This window comes from Coregonus lavaretus (assembly GCF_964263955.1).
Source record: "Coregonus lavaretus genome assembly, contig: HAP1_SCAFFOLD_421, whole genome shotgun sequence".
Classification (NCBI taxonomy): domain Eukaryota; kingdom Metazoa; phylum Chordata; class Actinopteri; order Salmoniformes; family Salmonidae; genus Coregonus; species Coregonus lavaretus.
In genome coordinates, this window is record NW_028158552.1 from 351289 (window position 1) to 373158 (window position 21870).

The 21870-nt window shown below is 43.5% G+C and overlaps 1 protein-coding gene across 1 annotated transcript in view; it reads left to right on the plus strand.

The window, feature by feature from the left end:
* LOC311123849 (host cell factor 1-like) overlaps positions 1 to 21870 on the plus strand; it is a 61608-nt gene that overhangs the window by 11468 nt on the left and 28270 nt on the right. Inside the window, exons 8-17 of the mRNA XM_084198070.1 lie at positions 1253 to 1432; positions 1609 to 1917; positions 2225 to 2376; positions 2820 to 2996; positions 4084 to 4308; positions 4599 to 4658; positions 5437 to 5547; positions 9640 to 9841; positions 12594 to 12727; positions 21603 to 21741. Of these exons, the coding sequence (XP_084054196.1) occupies positions 1253 to 1432; positions 1609 to 1917; positions 2225 to 2376; positions 2820 to 2996; positions 4084 to 4308; positions 4599 to 4658; positions 5437 to 5547; positions 9640 to 9841; positions 12594 to 12727; positions 21603 to 21741 (1689 nt within the window). The remainder of the gene's footprint in view (positions 1 to 1252; positions 1433 to 1608; positions 1918 to 2224; positions 2377 to 2819; positions 2997 to 4083; positions 4309 to 4598; positions 4659 to 5436; positions 5548 to 9639; positions 9842 to 12593; positions 12728 to 21602; positions 21742 to 21870) is intronic.

The following is a 21870-nucleotide window of genomic DNA, read 5'->3' on the forward strand; positions in this document are numbered from 1 at the left end:
CCTAGGTATGTCAGTCTGACCAACACACTGGCCTGTCTCAACCCAGGTATGTCAGTCTGACCAACACACTGGCCTGTCTCAACCTAGGTATGTCAGTCTGACCAACACACTGGCCTGTCTCAACCTAGGTATGTCAGTCTGACCAACACACTGGCCTGTCTCAACCTAGGTATGTCAGTCTCACCAACACACTGGCCTGTCTCAACCTAGGTATGTCAGTCTCACCAACACACTGGCCTGTCTCAACCTAGGTATGTCAGTCTGACCAACACACTGGCCTGTCTCAACCTAGGTATGTCAGTCTGACCAACACACTGGCCTGTCTCAACCTAGGTATGTCAGTCTGACCAACACACTGGCCTGTCTCAACCTAGGTATGTCAGTCTGACCAACACACTGGCCTGTCTCAACCTAGGTATGTCAGTCTGGCCAACACACTGGCCTGTCTCAACCTAGGTATGTCAGTCTCACCAACACACTGGCCTGTCTCAACCTAGGTATGTCAGTCTGACCAACACACTGGCCTGTCTCAACCTAGATATGTCAGTCTGACCAACACACTGGCCTGTCTCAACCTAGGTATGTCAGTCTGACCAACACACTGGCCTGTCTCAACCTAGGTATGTCAGTCTGACCAACACACTGGCCTGTCTCAACCTAGGTATGTCAGTCTCACCAACACACTGGCCTGTCTCAACCTAGATATGTCAGTCTGACCAACACACTGGCCTGTCTCAACCTAGGTATGTCAGTCTGGCCAACACACTGGCCTGTCTCAACCTAGGTATGTCAGTCTGGCCAACACACTGGCCTGTCTCAACCTAGGTATGTCAGTCTCACCAACACACTGGCCTGTCTCAACCTAGGTATGTCAGTCTCACCAACACACTGGCCTGTCTCAACCTAGGTATGTCAGTCTCACCAACACACTGGCCTGTCTCAACCTAGGTATGTCAGTCTCACCAACACACTGGCCTGTCTCAACCTAGGTATGTCATTCTGACCAACACACTGGCCTGTCTCAACCTAGGTATGTCAGTCTGATTGACCAACCAGTCTCTTAGATAAAATTGCCTAAAAATTACAACATTTGATGCTCAGTGTTTATAAAACGTTGACCCCCCCCTAAAAAAAAACTAAATTCAAACGACAAACGTGCCTCAGCAACAATTTACCTCTCAACTGATTTAATGTAAAATGCTATCCCTCCGTCCCTACTGTTTCCATTGACAATCAAATTGTATTGCACCAGACTCGATGGTGTGGGAGTCGGTTCTGATGGACTCTCTAGAGGATAACATGCCTAGAGCCCGGGCCGGACACTGCTCCGTAGCCATCAACTCACGCCTCTACGTCTGGAGTGGACGGGACGGGTACCGTAAGGCCTGGAACAACCAAGTGTGCTGCAAGGACCTCTGGTACCTGGAGACAGGTGAGTTCACTTTTCACTTTATCGGTTAGTATGACACTGGTTTGTTCAGAAAGATGCTTGTGTGTGTGTTAATTGAAAATGTATTTTTAAAATACGAAATGTTTAATGATTTTAATCAGGTAGTTATTTTGTAAATCCTAACTGCTGCTCTTGTTTTTTTATTCGTCTCCCCACAGAGAAGCCCCGCCCACCGTCACGGGTGCAGTTGGTGAGAGCCAACACGAGCAGCCTGGAGGTGAGCTGGGGGGAAGTACCTACTGCAGACACCTTCCTGCTGCAACTGCAGAAGTACGATATCCCCCCCGCCACGGCTGCCTCTTCCCCCGGCGTCAGCCCCCCGTCGTCACTACCGGTCGGTTCCTCCCCCAAGAGCCCCGTCACAGCCTCGGCCATGTCCGTCCATGGCCACCCTCCCCAGGGCATCACCCTGGTCCCCTCCCCTACCACCTCCATGCCTGGGAGTCCACTGGCTGCACGCGGACCAGGTAACCACTACTTTTACATTTTTAGTCATTTAGCGGACGCTCTTATCCGGAGCGACTTACAGTTAGTGAGTGCATACATTTTCACGACTTACTGGCGGTTTTATTTTAGGCTACTACTGTGGTATGTTAAATGCTGTATTTTCATTTCCCTGTAACTTCTCAATACTAAGTAGATTGTTGAGACTATGGTGAAGTTTGGACTGCACGTCTGTTTTGATTTATAATGTTTTACATCAAAACAAAATCAAATGGTTTCTTTCCAGATCAGCCACCATCTAAACATGGTTTTTATTTTTTTCCCCTCCAGCTATTCTTAAGGTGTCTGCTCCCCATTCCACCACAGGCACCTCCATCGTCACGGTGAGACAGGCCAACCAGGGCGGGAAATCCCCTGTCATGGTTACATCACTTCCTGCCGGGGTTCGCATGGTGGTGCCGGCCCAGGTCGCACAGGGAACTGTATGAATAAATAAAGAACTTATGGTCTGCATATGGGCCCTGGTCAAAAGGAGTGCGCTATGTAGGGAACTCAGCCATGGATTTAACTCAGCCATGGATTTAACTCAGCCATGGATTTAACTCAGCCATGGATTTAAACAGTCAAATAATGGTTTAAGACTCAAGAATTGGCACTAAATAGGCTAGTTTTTGTTAAAAAAAAATGTATTTAATTAAGTTATTTTGGTGAAATCCTCACTGTATGTTGTCTCTGTGGACCTATTTCCTACACTAAACCGTATGCTCAGTGAACCATCTCTGGGAAACGAGCTCTAGAAGTTTCCTTTCCTGTCTTATGGATTCATGCACGAGTTGTGCTCCTTCTATTCCAATGAGTCTTCCCAAATCCTATGAATACGCCTCATTTTAATATGTTTTTTCTCTATCTGCTTCTGCCTTCTCAGCCAATGGGCAGCAGCCCTCAGATGAGTGGCATGGCTGCGCTGGCTGCAGCTGCTGCGGCCACCCAGAAGATCCCGCCCTCCACGGCCACCATGCAGCTGCCAGCTGGTGCCACCATCGTCAAGACGGTGGCCATGAGCCCTGGCTCCCAGACTGTCAAAGCTGCTTCGCCTGTCATGGTAAGATCCTACTCGGACTAATGGTACCACACACACGGACACCATGTAAACCTCTGTCTGCTGGCCGGCTCACTAGAGCGATTTGTAGGTTTCCTCCAGACGTGACGCTTGGCATTCAGGCCAAAGAGTTCAATCTTGGTTTCATCAGACCAGAGAATCTTGTTTCTTGTGGTCTGAGTCCTTTAGCTTCCTTTTGGCAAACTCCAAGCGGGCGGTCATGTGCTTCCGTCTGGCCACTCTACCATAAAGGCCTGATTGGTGGAGTGCTGCAGAGATGGTTGTCCTTCTGGAAGGTTCTCCCATCTCCACAGAGGAACTCTGGAGCTCTGTCAGGGTGACCATCGGGTTCTTGGTCACCTCCCTGACCAAGGCCCTTCTCCCCCGATTGCTCAGTTTGGCCGGGCGGCCAGCTCTAGGAAGAGTCTTGGTGGTTCCAAACTTCTTCCATTTAAGAATGATGGAGGCCACTGTGTTCTTGGGGACCTTCAATGCTGCAGAAATGTTTTGGTACCCTTCCCCAGATCTGTGCTTCGACACAATCCTGCACTGTCCACTGTGGGACCTTATAAGTTCATGTCCAATCAATTGAGTTTACCACAGTTGGACTCCAGTCAAGCTGTAGAAACATATCCAGGATGAAACAGGATGCACCTGAGCTCAATTTCGAGTCTCATAGCAAAGGGTCTGAATACTTATTTAAATAAGTTATTTCTGATTTTTTATTTTTTGTAAATTAGCGAAACATTCTACAAACCTGTTTTCTCTTTGTCATTATGGGGTATTGTGTGTAGATTGATGAGGGGGGAAAAACAATTTAATCCATTTTTAGAATAAGGCTGTAACGTAACAAAATGTGGAAAATGTCTAGGGGTCTGAATACTTTTCAGAATGCACTGAATATATAAAAGAATACCACACCGTTTTGTGAGCATAATATTACAGTACTTTGGAAAAATATATTCAGTATTTGAAACAAGTGTCCAGCACCATTTTTATTTTATATTTTTTTAAAGGAGCTACTTATAAATAAAAATAATAGTAGATATATTTGAAAATGACCCCCTCCATGTCTCGGTCCTTCTCTCAGATTAGTAACCCAGCCACCCGCATGCTGAAGACTGCTGCGGCTCAGGTGGGCACGTCAGGTGTCGCCACACCCGGAACGCCAAATCGGCCAATCATCACCGTGCACAAGTCTGGCACGGTGACAGTTGCCCAGCAACACCAGGTGGTTACCACGGTAGTGGGAGGAGTCACCAAGACCATCACTCTTGTCAAGAGTCCCCTCACTCTGGGGGGAGGCGGCACGCTGGTAAGATCTGACAGAGGCTGTTTAGTGGCTAAAAACATTCATAACGTAATAACTTTTATAGTTCGGAAGGAACTTTTAGATTTTTCTGGTTCGGTTTCTGCAATTATGAGTTGTAATTGTCGTTTTGACTCTATTTAATTAATCCATGCCCATTTTCAAGCATCTTCCCCCCCCCCCCAAAAAAAAATGTATTTAAAACAAACAATAAATGTTAAGCAAGTCAGCTGGCCGTCTTATTGATCCCTGGTTTAGCAGTGACTCCCTGCATCTGCTTTGTGCCCCGTTCTAAGCTGACTGCGGCCAACCAGGGTCAAAACAAACTGATGTCTGGCAAGGATGTACAGCATTGGGTTAGTTGGGATACATTCTGTTGTCTTTTACATGCATAACAAACAGTCCATTCCCCCATGGGGGGGTCACATCTTAAACATGTACTGTATACACTCACTGTATTATGAATATATGAATGAATTAACTCTGTGACCAATTTCAAATACATATATTTCCACAGGCATGTAAGTTCAACAATACACACTCATTATATGGCGTTAAATAGGCCTGTCTTAATAAGTCATGTGGAAGCATCTGTTAAGTGGCATATGTTCTATTACGTTAAATAGAAATCGACTTGTATTCATAGTAAAAGTCCTGTGGTGTTTGACCAGTCTCCCCTACCTCTGTAAAAGTCCTGTGGTGTTTGACCAGTCTCCCCTACCTCTGTAAAAGTCCTGTGGTGTTTGACCAGTCTCCACTACCTCTGTAAAAGTCCTGTGGTGTTTGACCAGTCTCCCCTACCTCTGTAAAAGTCCTGTGGTGTTTGACCAGTCTCCACTACCTCTGTAAAAGTCCTGTGGTGTTTGACCAGTCTCCACTACCTCTGTAAAAGTCCTGTGGTGTTTGACCAGTCTCCCCTACCTCTGTAAAAGTCCTGTGGTGTTTGACCAGTCTCCCCTACCTCTGTAAAAGTCCTGTGGTGTTTGACCAGTCTCCCCTACCTCTGTAAAAGTCCTGTGGTGTTTGACCAGTCTCCACTACCTCTGTAAAAGTCCTGCGGTGTTTGACCAGTCTCCCCTACCTCTGTAAAAGTCCTGTGGTGTTTGACCAGTCTCCCCTACCTCTGTCCTCCAGCTGTCTAACCTGTCCAACCTGGGGAAGGTGATGTCAGTAGTCCAGACAAAACCTGGTCAGACCGGAGCGCTGACGGGCCATGCTGGCTCCAGCCTGCAGCACATCCTACAGGTCAGTACTGCATTTAGTTTATGATATAATACAGGTCAGTACTGCATTTAGTTATATCATGTATGATATAATACAGGTCAGTACTGCATTTACTTTATGATATAATACAGGTCAGTACTGCATTTAGTTTATGATATAATACAGGTCAGTACTGCATTTAGTTTATGATATAATACAGGTCAGTACTGCATTTAGTTATATCATGTATGATATAATACAGGTCAGTACTGCATTTAGTTTATGATATAATACAGGTCAGTACTGCATTTAGTTTATGATATAATACAGGTCAGTACTGCATTTAGTTTATGATATAATACAGGTCAGTACTGCATTTAGTTATATCATGTATGATATAATACATGTCAGTACGGCATTTAGTTATATCATGTATGATATAATACAGGTCAGTACTACATTTAGTTATACAGTTGAAGTCGGAAGTTTACATACACCTTAGCGAAATACATTTAAACTCAGTTTTTCACAATTTCCTGACATTTAATCTTAGTAAAAATTCCCTGTTTTAGGTCAGTTTATTTTAAGAATGTGAAATGTCAGAATAATAGTAGAGATTTATTTAAGCTTTTATTTCTTTCATCACATTCCCAGTGGGTCAGAAGTTTACATACACTCAATTAGTATTTGGTAGCATTGCCTTTAAATTGTTTAACTTGGGTCAAACGTTTCGGGTAGCCTTCCACAAGCTTCCCACAATAAGTTGGGTGAATTTTGGCCCATTCCTCCTGACAGAGCTGGTGTAACTGAGTCAGGTTTGTAGGCATCCTTGCTCGCACACGTTTTTTCAGTTCTGCCCACAAATTGTCTATAGGATTGAGGTCAGGGCTTTGTGATGGCCACTCCAATACCTTGACTTTGTTGTTCTTAAGCCATTTTGCCACAACTTTGGAAGTATGCTTGGGGTCATTGTCCATTTGGAAGACCCATTTGCGACCAAGCTTTAACTTCCTGACTGATGTCTTGAGATGTTGCGTCAATATATCCACATCATTTTCCTTCCTCATGATGCCATCTATTTTGTGAAGTGCACCAGTCCCTCCTGCAGCAAAGCACCCCCACAGCATGATGCTGCCACCCCCGTGCTTCACGGTTGGGATGGTGTTCTTGGGCTTGCAAGCGTTCCCCTTTTTCCTCCAAACATAACGATGGTCATTATGGCCAAACAGTTCTATTTCTGTTTCATCAGACCAGAGGACATTTCTCCAAAAAGTAAGATCTTTGTCCCCATGTGCAGTTGCAAACCGTAGTCTGGCTTTTTTATGGCGGTTTTGGAGCAGTGGCTTCTTCCTTGCTGAGCGGCCTTTCAGGTTATGTCGATATAGGACTCGTTTTACTGTGGATATAGATACTTTTGTACCTGTTTCCTCCAGCATCTTCACAAGGTCCTTTGCTGCTGTTCTGGGATTGATTTGCACTTTTCGCACCAAAGTACGTTCATCTCTAGGAGACAGAACACGTCTCCTTCCTGAGCGGTATGACGGCTGCGTGGTCCCATGGTGTTTATACTTGCATACTATTGTTTGTACAGATGAACCAGACTTGTGGAGGTCTACAATTTCTTTTCTGAGGTCTTGGCTGATTTCTTTTGATTTTCCCATGATATCAAGCAGAGGCGCTGAGTTTGAAGGTAGGCCTTGAAATACATCCACAGGTACACCTCCAATTGACTCAAAATGATGTCAATTAGCCTATGAGAAGCTTCTAAAGCCATGACATCATTTTCTGGAATTTTCCAAGCTGTATAAAGGCACAGTCAACTTAGTGTATGTAAACTTCTGACCCACTTGAATTGTGATACAGTGAATTATAAGTGAAATAATCTGTCTGTAAACAATTGTTGGAAAAATTATTTGTGTCGTGCACAAAGTGGATGTCCCTAACCGACTTGCCAAAACTATAGTTTGTTAACAAGAAATTTGTGGAGTGGTTGAAAAACAAGTTTTAATGACTCCAACCGAAGTGTATGTAAACTTCCGACTTCAACTGTATATTTAGTTATATCATGTATGATATAATACAGGACATTATTACATTTAGTTATATCATGTATTATATAGTACAGGACAGTATTACATTTAGTTATATCATGTATGATATACAGTACGTTCGGAAATTATTCAGACCCCTTCACATTTTCCGCATTTTGTTACGTTACAGCCTTTTTCAAAAATTGATGAAATTGTTTTTTTACCGCATCAATCTCCACACAATACCCCATAATGACAAAGCAGAAACTGGTTTTTAGAAAAAAAATCTAATAAAAAAAAAAAAAAGTGAAATATAATATTTACATAAGTATTCAGACCCTTTACTCAGTACTTTGTTGGAGCACCTTTGGCAGCAATTACAGCATCGAGTCTTCTTGGGTGTGATGCTACAAGCTTGGCACACCTGTATTTGGGGAGTTTCTCCCATTCTTCTCTGCAGATCCTCTCCAGCTCTGTCAGGTTGGATGGGGAGCGTCGCTGCACAGCTATTTTCAGGTCTCTCCAGAGATGTTCAAATCCAGGCTCTGGCTGGGCAACTCAAGGACATTCAGAGACTTGTCCCGAAGCCACTCCTGCGTTTTCTTGGCTGTGTGCTTAGGGTCGTTGTCCTGTTGGCAGGTGAACTTTCGCCCCAGTCTGAGGTCCTGAGCGCTCTGGAGCAGGTTTTCATCAAGGATCTCTCAGCACTTTGCGCCGTTCATCTTTCCCTCGATCCTGACTAGTCTCCCAGTCCCTGCCGCTGAAAAACATCCCCACAGCATGATGCTGCCACCACCATGCTTCACCGTAGGGATGGTGCCGGGTTTCCTCCAGATGTGACGCTTGGCATTCAGGCCAAAGAGTTCAATCTTGGTTTCATCAGACCACAGAATCTTGTTTCTCATGGTCTTGAGAGTCTTTAGGTGCCTTTTGGCAAACTCCAAGTGGGCTGTCGTGTGCCTTTTTTACTGAGGAGTGGCTTCCGTCTGGCCACAACCTTAAAGACCTGATTGGTGGTTGTCCTTCTGGATGGTTCTCCCATCTCCACAGAGGAACTCTGGAGCTCCGTCAGAGTGACCAACGTGTTCTTGGTCACTTCCCTGACCAAGGCCCGTCTCCCCCGATTGCTCAGTTTGGCCGGGCGGCCAGCTCTAGGAAGAGTCTTGGTGGTTCCAAACTTCTTCCGTTTAAGAACGATGGAGGCCACTGTGTTCTTGGGGACCTTCAGTGCTGCAGAATTTGTTTGGTACACTTCCCCAGATCTGTGCTTGGACACGATCCTGTCTCGGAGCTCTACGTACAATTCCTTCGACCTCAAGGCTTGCTTTTTGCTTTGACATGCACTGTCAACTGTGGGACCTTATATAGACCGTTGTGTGCCTTTCCAAATCATGTCCAATCAATTGAATTTACCACAGCTGGACTCCAATCAAGTTGTAGAAACATCTCAAGGATGATCAATCGAAACAGGATTCACCTGAGCTCAATTTAGAGTCTCATAGCAAAGGGTCTGAATACATATGTAAATAAGGTATTTCTGTTTTTTATTCTTAATACATTTGCAAAAATGTCTACATCTGTTTTCACTTCGTCATTATGGGGTATTGTGTGTAGGTAGATTGAGTAGGAAAAATTTCAATTTAATCCTTTTTAGAATAAGGCTGTAACGTAACAAAATGTGGAGAAAGTCAAGGGGTCTGAATACTTTACGAATGTGCTGTAATACAGTACAGTATTACATTTAGTTATATCAGGTATGTGGCAGGGTCAGTACACAATGATCAACAACGTATTGGTGGATGTACGTCAACAGCTGATTCTTATCCATAGTCCCTGTGGTTTGAGAACTTGTGGAAAATTCTGTCTATGTCGGATGTATAGAAAAAAGAGGTCTCCAACTGTCTACCAAGCTGAAATAGTCAGTGCTTGTTGTCTTTATGCATAGAACAACAGGAAGTATAATCTGTCTCGAAGCACCACAAAAACACCAATTACAAGGTGGGGCTCTATTTCACAAAGTGTAGCATTGATGTACGTCAGCTTCCACCTCTCATCTTCACCTCTGACCCCCCCCTCTCTCTCTCTCTTCTTCCTGTCCCCCCAGACGAAGGGTCCTCTCCCTGCAGGTACTATCCTGAAGCTGGTGACATCAGCCGACGGCAAGCCCACCACCATCATCACCACTTCCAAGGCCGGGGGCACCGTGGGGGGCAAGCCCACTATCCTGTCCTACAGCGGTGTGCCCACCTCCAAGCCGGGCACACACATCATCAAGACCATACCCATGTCCACCGTCGGACAAACAGGTCTGTCTGCTTCCTACCTATCAATCATTCAAATCAATGAACCTGTCAATGAAATGAGTTTGTCAGCCGCAGGTCTGGATGCCTTTATGATGTTGGACCGTTCAGTTAATTTTCGAACTTTCAAATGGCACAGAACATTCCGGGGGGGCGGTCTCTCAAAAAAGGTATCTTGCCACACACCAATACATGGATTTGACAGTCAAACTATCACTTAAAATAGCAGCCAACCGTTGTCACTGCTGATATCCTATGCCACGTCATGATTCGTTTAAATTAACTAACAGAGAAAGTGGTCTGTTCCATTTTCTGTGATGGCTGTCTCCCGAAATCAACATCCGACATTCCAAAATATACACTACCGTTCAAAAGTTTGGTGTCACATAGAAATGTCATTGTTTTCTAAAGAAAAGCAAATTTTTTGTCCATTAAAATAACATCAAATTGATCAGAAATACAGTGTAGACATTGTTAATGTTGTAAATGGCTATTGTAGCTGGAAACGGCTGATTTTTTAAAAATGGAATATCTACAGAGGCCCATTTATCAGCAACCATCAGTCCTGTGTTCCAATGGCAAATTGTGTTTGCTAATCCAAGTTTATCATTTTAAAAGGCTAATTGATCATTAGAAAACGCTTTTGCAATTATGTTAGCACAGCTGAAAACTGTTGTGCCGATTTAAAGAAGCAATAAAACTGGCCTTCTTGAGACTAGTTGAGTATCTGGAGCATCAGCAATTGTGGGTTTGATTACAGGCTCAAAATGGCCAGAAACAAAGAACTTTCTTCTGAAACTCGTCAGTCTATTCTTGTTCTGAGAAATGAAGGCTTTTCCATGCGAGAAATTGCCAAGAAACTGAAGATCTCGTATAACGCTGTGTACTACTCCCTTCACAGAACAGCGCAAACTGACTCTAACCAGAATAGAAAGAGGAGTGGGAGGCCCCGGTGCACAACTGAGCAAGAGGACAAATACATTAGTGTCTAGTTTGAGAAACAGACGCCTCACAGGTCCTCAACTGGCAGCTTCATTAAATAGTACCCGCAAAACACCAGTCTCAACGTCAACAGTGAAGAGGCGACTCCGGGATGCTGACCTTCTAGGCAGAGTTGCAAAGAAAAAGCCATATCTCAGACTGGCCAATAAAAAGAAAATATTAAGATGGGCAAAAGAACAGACACTGGACAGAGGAAGATTGGAAAAAAGTGTTATGGACAGACTAATCGAAGTTTGAGGTGTTCGGATCACAAAGAAGAACATTTGTGAGACGCAGACCAAATGAAAAGATGATGGAGGAGTGCTTGATGCCATCTGTATAGCATGGTGGAGGCAATGTGATGGTCTGGGGGTGCTTTGGTGGTGGTAAAGCGGGAGATTTGTGCAGGGTAAAAGGGATCTTGAAGAAGGAAGGCTATCACTCCATTTAGCAACGCCATGCCATAATCTGTGGACGGCGCTTGATTGGAGCCAATTTCCTCCTACAACAGGACAATGACCCAAACCACAGCTCCAAACTATGTAATAACTGTTTAGGGAAGAAGCAGTCAGCTGGTATTCTGTCTATAATGGAGTGGCCAGCACAGTCACTGGATCTCAACCCTATTGAGCTGTTGTGGGAGCAGCTTGACCGTATGGTACGTAAGAAGTGCCCATCAAGCCAATCCAACTTGTGGGAGGTGCTTCAGGAAGCATGGGGTGAAATCTCTTCAGATTACCTCAACAAATTGACAACTACAATGCCAAAGGTCTGCAAGGCTGTAATTGCTGCAAATGGAGGATTCTTTGACGAAAACAACATTTGAAGGACACAATTATTATATAATATAAAAATAATATGCCATTTAGCAGACGCTTTTATCCAAAGCGACTTAATCATGCGTGCATACATTTTTGTGTATGGGTGGTCCCGGGGATCGAACCCACTACCTTGGCGTTACAAGCGCCGTGCTCTACCAGCTGAGCTACAGAAGACCACATTATTTCAATTAAAAATCATTATTTCTAACCTTGTCAATGACTACATTTCCTATTCATTTTGCTATATTTCCTATTCAAACTCATTTCATGTATGTTTTCATGGAAAACAAGGACATTTCTAAGTGACCCCAAACTTTTGAACGGTAGTGTAGATATAAGCCTTCTGCAAGTTCTCATCTAACCAACAATGTATAGGTTATTCCAAGTTCCCATGTGGCCTTTGAATAGTGTTAGTTTAAACAGCGCCACACCCCAAACGTTTGCCCCCTGTTCTATTGATTTCAGCGTGGCATCGATGGAAGTGATTAACATAAAAACATAAACATAAAGAAAAAAAATGCCACTTGTCACATCCCTATTGGGAACAGAAAACTGTATTGAGGTCGGGATTTTCTTCCATAAGAATGAGTAGATCTTTGGCCCGTTTCTCGCTCCATCTTCTCCCGCTGCCGTCCGCTGGGCTTCCCCTCATCACCATATTTGGTGAGGAGTGGAAATTCCAACCGGATTCTTCAGGTTAATACATCCGGTGAAACGTCTGGCTCCTTGTTCTATCTGTGGCATCATTTTGGGAATATACATTTTGTAATTTTCAACATTAATGGTATTCAACATTGGTATTATCCAATGGTATTGTGCTTCATCAGGTAACTGCTGAATGAGTCCAAAAGCATGCTGTGATTTTATTTATTTTGTTGATATACCAGAAATCGGTTTACCCTGCCTACTACATAGAACTTGAACCTCTGTATGTGTTTAATCTGTTGTCTGGTCAGGAGTGACTGGCAGTGGTATGAAGTCCCCCATTACCATCATCACCACTAAGATGATGACACCAGGCACCGGGACTCCAGGCAAGATCATCAGCGCTATGCCCAGAGCTGGGGCTGGCCAGCAGGGACTCACACAGGTAAAGGGGGTGTACAAAGTCATTCATAACCCTTTTATGAAAAAGGTCATAACATGAGTGGCTCACGTTAGTAAAACGAACATTGTAAAATGCTGCAGACGCATTGTTGTATAAGCAGAAAAAATATGGTGCAAAAACATGCAATACAATGTGAAGCATATATTAGGGATGGGCACGGTTATTTGAATACCCAAACGGACGGTAATATTAGAATACATTTGAGTATATATTTTTTGAAAGAAAAAAGAAAATCATTGGCCTATTTTAACAATGAAAAGGCTTTGTCTAAACATTGATCTATGTGACATTGCTGTCTTAGCTAGCTTCTTAAGATCGATTTGATGCAGTAAAGACCGGCACTACCAGATGGGATGAGAAGTTTACATTTACATTTTAGTCATTTAGCAGACGCTCTTATCCAGAGCGACTTACAGGAGCAGTTAGGGTTAAGTGCCTTGCTCAAGGGCACATAGACAGATTTTTCGGCTAGTCGGCTCGGGGATTAGAACCAGCGACCTTTCGGTTGCTGGCACAACGCTCTTACCCACTAAGCTGCCTGCCGCCCAAGAAGTAACTTTGGCAATCTACAAGCTAACTAGCCCCAGTCAGAATGGCTCCTTTCTCCCTCCCGCGTCAAACACCCCGACCCCTGCTACTCCCTGCTGCAGCAGCAAGCAGAGCTGCACCGTCTCTCCCGAGTCGCGCAAGCTGCACAGCAAGTTAGATATATATATATATATATATATATATATATATATATATATATATATATATATATATATATATATATATATATATATATATATATACAGTCATGGCCAAAATTGTTGGCACCCCTGAAATTTTTCCAGAAAATGAAGTATTTCTCACAGAAAAGTATTGAAATTACACATGTTTTGCTATGCACATGTTTATTTCCTTTGTGTGTATTGGAATAACACAAAAAAAACAGGAAAAAAGCAAATTTGACATAATTTCACACAAAACTCAAAAAATGGGCCGGACAAAATGATTGGCACCCTTAACTTAATATTTAGTTGCACACCCTTTGGAAAAAATAACTGAAATCAGTCGCTTCCTATAACCATCAATAAGCTTCTTACACCTCTCACCCGGAATTTTGGACCACTCTTCTTTTGCAAACTGCTCCAGGTCTCTCATATTGGATGGGTGCCTTTTCCCAACAGCAATTTTAAGATCTCTCCACAGGTGTTCAATGGGATTAAGATCTGGACTCATTGCTGGCCACTTCAGAACTCTCCAGCGCTTTGTTGCCATCCATTTCTGGGTGCTTTTTGAAGTATGTTTGGGGTCATTGTCCTGCTGGAAGACCCATGATCTCGGACGCAAACCCAGCTTTCTGACACTGGGCCCTACATTGCGACCCAAAATCCTTTGGTAATCCTCAGATTTCATGATGCCTTGCACACAGTCAAGGCACCCAGTGCCAGAGGCAGCAAAACAACCCCAAAACATCTTTGAACCTCCACCATATTTGACTGTAGGTACTGTGTTCTTTTCTTTGAAGGCTTCATTACATTTTCGGTAAACAGTAGAACGATGTGCTTTACCAAAAAGCTCTATCTTGGTCTCATCTGTCCATAAGACGTTCTCCCAGAAGGAATTTGGCTTACTCATGTACATTTTGGCAAACTGTAGTCTTGCTTTTTTATGTCTCTGTGTCAGCAGTGGGGTCCTCCTGGGTCTCCTGCCATAGCGTTTCATTTCATTCAAATTTCGACGTATAGTTCGCGCTGACACTGATGCACCCTGAGCCTGCAGGACAGCTTGAATTTCTTTGGAACTTGTTTGGGGCTGCTTATCCACCATCCGGACTATCCTGCGTTGCAACCTTTCATCAATTTTTCTCTTCCGTCCACGTCCAGGGAGATTAGCTACAGTGCCATGGGTTGCAAACTTCTTGATCATGTTGCGCACTGTGGACAAAGGAACATCTAGATCTCTGGAGATGGACTTGTAACCTTGAGATTGTTGATATTTTTCCACAATTTTGGTTCTCAAGTCCTCAGACAGTTCTCTTTTCCTCTTTCTGTTCTCCATGCTTAGTGTGGCACACACAGAAACACAATGCAAAGACTGAGTCAACTTCTCTCCTTTTTATCTGCTTTCAGGTGTGATTTTTAGATTGCCCACACCTGTTACTTGCCCCAGGTGAGTTTAAAGGAGCATCACATGCTTGGAACAAACTTATTTATCCACAATTTTGAAAGGGTGCCAATAACTTTGTCCGGCCCATTTTTTTAGTTTTGTGTGAAATTGTGAAATTTGCTTTTTTCCTGTTTTTTTTTGTGTTATTCCAATACACACAAAGGAAATAAACATGTGCATAGCAAAACATGTGTAATTTCAATACTTTTCTGTGAGAAATACTTCATTTTCTGGAAAAATTTCAGGGGTGCCAACAATTTTGGCCATGACTGTATATATATATATATATATATATATATATATATATATATATATATATATATATATATATATATATATATATATATATATATATATATATATATATATATATATATATATATATTTATTATTTATTTATTTATTTATTTTTTAAATTTTCTGTACACTTATTTCGATCTAATGCTATTATTCAAATAGTGAAATTATTTCCCTGAAGCAGACTCCCCTGAGAGACATTAAAGCCAGGCATCACACCCTCATAGGTTTTCCCCTAATCATATCACAATCAACTTTTACCAGCTGAATGTAGACAAAAGTATAATACTTTTTTGTATAAACAAAATTCTGAAATATTTTAAAATATGCAAATGAGGATATACAAGTGCATTCAGAAAGTATTTATACCCCTTGACTTATTCCGTGTTGTTACAGCCATAATTCAAAATGGATTAAATAGAGCAACACACAATAGCCTATAATGACCAAGTGAAAACATGGTTTTATACATTTTATTGAAATATCAAATTTACATAAGTATTCACACCCTTGAGTCAATACTTTGTTGAATCACCTTTTGGCAGCGATTACAGCTAAGAGCTTTCCACACCTGGATCGTGCAACATTTTGTCTTAATATTATTTTAAAATGTCTTCAAGCTCTGTCAAATTGGTTGTTGGTCATTGCTATATTGCTGTTTTTTAAAGTCACCATTGGCCTCGTGCTGAAATCCCTGAGCGGTTTCCTTCCTCTCCGGCAACTGAGTTAGGAAGGAGGCCTGTATCTTTGTAGTTACTGGGTGTGTTGATACACCATCCAAAGTGTAATTAATAACTTCACCGTGCTCAAAGGGATATTCAATGTCTGTTTTTTTTTTGTTTTTTTACCCATCGCCCTTCTTTGCCAGGCATTGGAAAACCTCCCTCGTATTTGTGGTTGAATCTGTGTTTTAAAATACACTGCTCGACTGCGGGATTATTTATGATTGCCATAACAAAGGGGTTGAATACTTACTGACTCAAGACATTTCAGCTTTTCATTTGTAAAATAAATAAAAAACACACAATTCCACTTTAACATTATGGGGTATTGTGTGTGTGTGTGTGTGTGTGTAGACCAGTGATGACCACATCTCAATTTAATCAATTTTAAATTCAAGCTGCAGTACAACAAAATCTGGGAAAAGGGGTTTGAATGGCCTTTCTGAAGGCACTGTATCTCATTAAATATGCACATATTTGCATATCACGCAAATGCATTTTTCCCGACACTGGATGAAGTCAGCCTAAATATTTTGATTTCATTTTGTTAATACACTCTAGAACTGGACAAGAGCAAATTGTGGATAAACTTTTTAAAAATCTTTTTAAAATACTAAAGATAAAATGTACAACATTATCAACAATCCCCGCTGAGTAAGTCTGGAGAATATATCTAAGGATAACCACACCAATGTGTTGAATGTGGACTCTTCTAAAGCTGAGAAAAATGAGTTGGCGTCTGGAAAGAGTCTGACTTTTGGGAAATGGCAGTTAACCTTTTTTCTACAATTTCCGCGGCCCAGCGGAAATCGAATTAACATAATAATGTAAAAGATCGCCTGTTTTAAGCTAGAGATATCTGTTTTTTTTTTTGTCTCAATTTGCCGATATCCCCCTTCCGCATCTGCGATGAAAGGCGTCAGCTAGAGTGTTGTTTGTCAGATCATGAGCGATCCCGAAAATCGGTCTCACAAAAAACGTCTAAAGTGTCGGAACGGTTTGGCCTAAAAACTATTATGACCCCTCTGTGGAAAGATGAGACTCTCACGAACACGATGGTTTGCTCTACGACCCCCCCCCACACACACACACACACACACACACACACACACACACACACACACACACACACACACACACACACACACACACACACAAACGACACGGGACACAGGACTTGTCTGAAGTCGGTACAACTTCTTCTGCCAACTTCTGGCTGTAGCGTCCAAACAGTAATATGACCCCTCTGTGGAAAGGTCAGTCTCACACAAACGCCTACATGTCGGTTGTTCTAGGATGCCCACAAGCCTCTCAAGACTCATCTCAAGACTCCCCGGGACCTGTTGAAAAAAATGAATGGAAGTGTATATATGGAGATAGTTTAGTGCCCAAAATAAGAGGTTAAATTATCCTTGACATTTACATTTACATTACATTTTAGTCATTTAGCAGACGCTCTTAACCAGAGCGACTTACAGGAGCAATTAGGGTTAAGTGCCTTGCTCAAGGGCACATTAACGTCATTTAGCAGACGCTCTTAGCCAGAGCGACTCACAAATTGGTGCGTTCACCCTATAGCCAGTGGGATAACCACTTTACAATTTGGGGGGGGGGGGGGGGTTAGAAGGAATACTTTAGCCTATCCCAGGTATTCCTTAAAGAGGTGGGGTTTCAAATGTCTCCGGAAGGTGGTGAGTGACTCCGCTGTCCTGGCGTCGTGAGGGAGCTTGTTCCACCATTGGGGTGCCAGAGCAGCGAACAGTTTTGACTGGGCTGAGCGGGAGCTGTGCTTCCGCAGAGGAAGGGGAGCCAGCAGGCCAGAGGTGGATGAACGCAATGTCCTCGTTTGGGTGTAGGGACTGATCAGAGCCTGAAGGTACAGGGGTGCCGTTCCCCTCACTGCTCCAAAGGCAAGCACCATGGTCTTGTAGCGGATGCGAGCTTCAATTGGAAGCCAGTGGAGTGTGCGGAGGAGGGGGGTGACGTGAGAGAACTTGGGAAGGTTGAACACCAGACGGGCTGCGGCATTCTGGATGAGTTGTAGGGGTTTAATGGCACAGACATGACCATCTTAAAACAATTCCATATGTTAGCTTAGTAGAACCCCCCCCCTTAGACTCTAGACTGTTATGACTCTAGACTGTTAAGACAAGTACACTGACTTTAGACTACCAACCGCCTATTTAGACCCATCACTAACGCGTCAAAGTAAGTTACTAAATATACTGTAGTGCAGTTCGTAACACGCTATGAAATGGGCTTTTTAAATTGTGCCATTTAATGTAGTCAGCTTAGAAATGATTGATTTAAAGTGTTTAAAATGCATTCAAATGGTGGTGATGGTAGTACGATAAACTAAAGAAAATATGAGAATAGATACATTTTTGACATTTTTTTTATGTTTACTTTTTGAAAACACTAATATTAATTTCTAAATTGGTACCTGGCCTTAAGTCGTGGACACATTATTTGTTACACATTTTGTTTTTCCAGCACCTGAATTATTGTCCATTGGTTAGACATTTTGCCTTCTGCCTTTAACCTTAAGCCTTTAACCCTGGATGGAGAGCAATTGTGGTTATTTGTGTTTATTATGGATCCCCATTAGTTCCTGCCAAGGCAGCAGCTTCTCTTCCTGGGGTTTATTATGGATCCCCATTAGTTCCTGCCAAGGCAGCAGCTACTCTTCCTGGGGTTTATTATGGATCCCCATTAGTTCCTGCCAAGGCAACAGCTACTCTTCCTGGGGTTTATTATGGATCCCCATTAGTTCCTGCCAAGGCAGCAGTTACTCTTCCTGGGGTTTATTATGGATCCCCATTAGTTCTTGCCAAGGCAGCAGCTACTCTTCCTGGGGTTTATTATGGATCCCCATTAGTTCCTGCCAAGGCAGCAGCTACTCTTCCTGGGGTTTATTATGGATCCCCATTAGTTCCTGCCAAGGCAGCAGCTACTCTTCCTGGGGTTTATTATGGATCCCCATTAGTTCCTGCCAAGGCAGCAGCTACTCTTCCTGGGGTTTATTATGGATCCCCATTAGTTCCTGCCAAGGCAGCAGCTACTCTTCCTGGGGTTTATTATGGATCCCCATTAGTTCCTGCCAAGGCAGCAGCTACTCTTCCTGGGGTTTATTATGGATCCCCATTAGTTCCTGCCAAGGCAGCAGCTACTCTTCCTGGGGTTTATTATGGATCCCCATTAGTTCCTGCCAAGGCAGCAGCTACTCTTCCTGGGGTTTATTATGGATCCCCATTAGTTCCTGCCAAGGCAGCAGCTACTCTTCCTGGGGTTTATTATGGATCCCCATTAGTTCCTTCCAAGGCAGCAGCTACTCTTCCTGGGGTCCAGCAACATTAAGGCAGTTATATACAGTCGTGGTCAAAAGTTTTGAGAATGACACAAGTATTGGTCTTCACGAAATTCGCTGCTTCAGTGTTATGAGATATTTTTTGTCAGATGTTACTATGGTATACTGAAGTATAATTACAAGCATTCCATATGTGTCAAAGGCTTTTATTGACAATTACATTAAGTTTATGCAAAGAGTCAGTATTTGCAGTGTTGATCCTTCTTTTTCAAGACCTCTGCAATCCGCCCTGGCATGCTGTCAATTAACTTCTGGGCCACATCCTGACTGATGGCAGCCCATTCTTGCATAATCAATGCTTGGAGTTTGTCAGAATTTGTGGGTTTTTGTTTGTCCACCCGCCTCTTGAGGATCGACCACAAGTTCTCAATGGGATTAAGGTCTGAGGAGTTTCCTGGCCATGGACCCAAAATGTCGATGTTTTGTTCCCCGAGCCACTTAGTTATCACTTTTGCCTTATGGCAAGGTGCTCCATCATGCTGGAAAAGGCATTGGTCGTCACCAAACTGTTCTTGGATGGTTGGGAGAAGTTGCTCTCGGAGGATGTGTTGGTACCGTTCTTTATTCATGGCTGTGTTCTTAGGCAGAAATGTGAGTGAGCCCACTCCCTTGGCTGAGAAGCAACCCCACACATGAATGGTCTCAGGATGCTTTACTGTTGGCATGACACAGGACTGATGGTAGTGCTCACCTGGTCTTCTCCGGACAAGGTGTTTTCCGGATGCCCCAAACAATCGGAAAGGGGATTCATCAGAGAAAATGACTTTACCCCAGTCCTCAGCAGTCCAATCCCTGTACCTTTTGCAGAATATCAGTCTGTCCCTGATGTTTTTCCTGGAGAGAAGTGGCTTCTTTTCTGCCCTTCTTGACACCAGGCCATCCTCCAAATGTCTTTGCCTCACTGTGCGTGCAGATGCACTCGCATCTGCCTGCTGCCATTCCTGAGCAAGCTCTGCACTGGTGGTGCCCCGATCCCGCAGCTGAATCAACTTTGCTGGACTTTCTTGGGCACCCTGACGCCTTCTTCACAACAATTGAACCTCTCTCCTTGAAGTTCTTGATGAACCGATAAATGGTTGGTTTAGGTGCAATCTTACTAGCAGCAATATCCTTGCCTGTGAAGACCTTTTTGTGCAAAGCAATGATGACGGCACATGTTTCCTTGCAGGTAACCATGGTTAACAGACGAAGAACAATGATTTCAAGCACCACCCTCCTTTTAAAGCTTCCAGTCTGTTATTCTAACTCAATCAGCATGACAGAGTGATCTCCAGCCTTGTCCTCGTCAACACTCTCACCTGTGTTAACGAGAGAATCACTGACATGATGGCAGCTGGTCCTTTTGTGGCAGGGCTGAAATGCAGTGGGAAAGAGTTTGGGGGATTAAGTTCATTTTCATGGCAAAGAGGGACTTTGCAATTAATTGCAATTCATCTGATCACTCTTCATGACATTCTGGAGTATATGCAAATTGCCATCATCAAAACTGAGGCAGCAGACTTTGTGAAAATTAGTATTTGCGTCATTCTCAAAACTTTTACGTTTCATAACACATAAGAGCCTTGCTCAAGGAAATACGTTTGATGTGCTTATATTACCTGTCTTGTGCATGTATACATCCTCTGTTTCTACCAGGTGGTGCTTCAAATGTTGCCCCTGGCCCGGGACTATTTTACTGTATATAACATTTACATTTACATTTTAGTCATTTAGCAGACGCTCTTATCCAGAGCGACTTACAAATTGGTGCATTCACCTTATAGCCAGTGGGATAACCACTTTACAATATGTTTATTTTTTATTTTTTTATTTTTTTGGGTGGGGTAAGGGTGGGGTAGAAGGATTACTTTATCCTATCCCAGGTATTCCTTAAAGAGGTGGGGTTTCAAGTGTCTCCGGAAGGTGGTGAGTGACTCCGCTGTCCTGGCGTCGTGAGGGAGCTTGTTCCACCATTGGGGTGCCAGAGCAGCGAACAGTTTTGACTGGGCTGAGCGGGAACTATGCTTCCGCAGAGGAAGGGGAGCCAGCAGGCCAGAGGTGGATGAACGCAATGCCCTCGTTTGGGTGTAGGGTCTGATCAGAGCCTGAAGGTACGGAGGTGCCGTTCCCCTCACAGCTCCGTAGGCAAGCACCATGGTCTTGTAGCAGATGCGAGCTTCAACTGGAAGCCAGTGGAGTGTGCGGAGGAGCGGGGTGACGTGAGAGAACTTCGGAAGGTTGAACACCAGACGGGCTGCGGCATTCTGGATGAGTTGTAGGGGTTTGATGGCGCCTCTAATAGCTCTATGTATCTAACAGGTTGTTATGATGTTTCTACCAGGTGGTGCTGAAGGGTGCCCCCGGACAGCCCGGGACTATTTTACGGACCGTCCCCATGGGAGGTGTACGTCTCGTCTCCCCGGTAACTGTTTCCGGTGTCAAACCTAACGTCACCACCCTGGTCGTCAAGGGAACCACAGGTAAGGAGCTCAGTGATAATCACAGCTTTGCTAGTCATGCCAGGGTAGTGGGTTCGATCCCCGGGACCACCCATACACAAAAAATGTATGCACGCATGACTGTAAGTCGCTTTGGATGAAAGCGTCTGC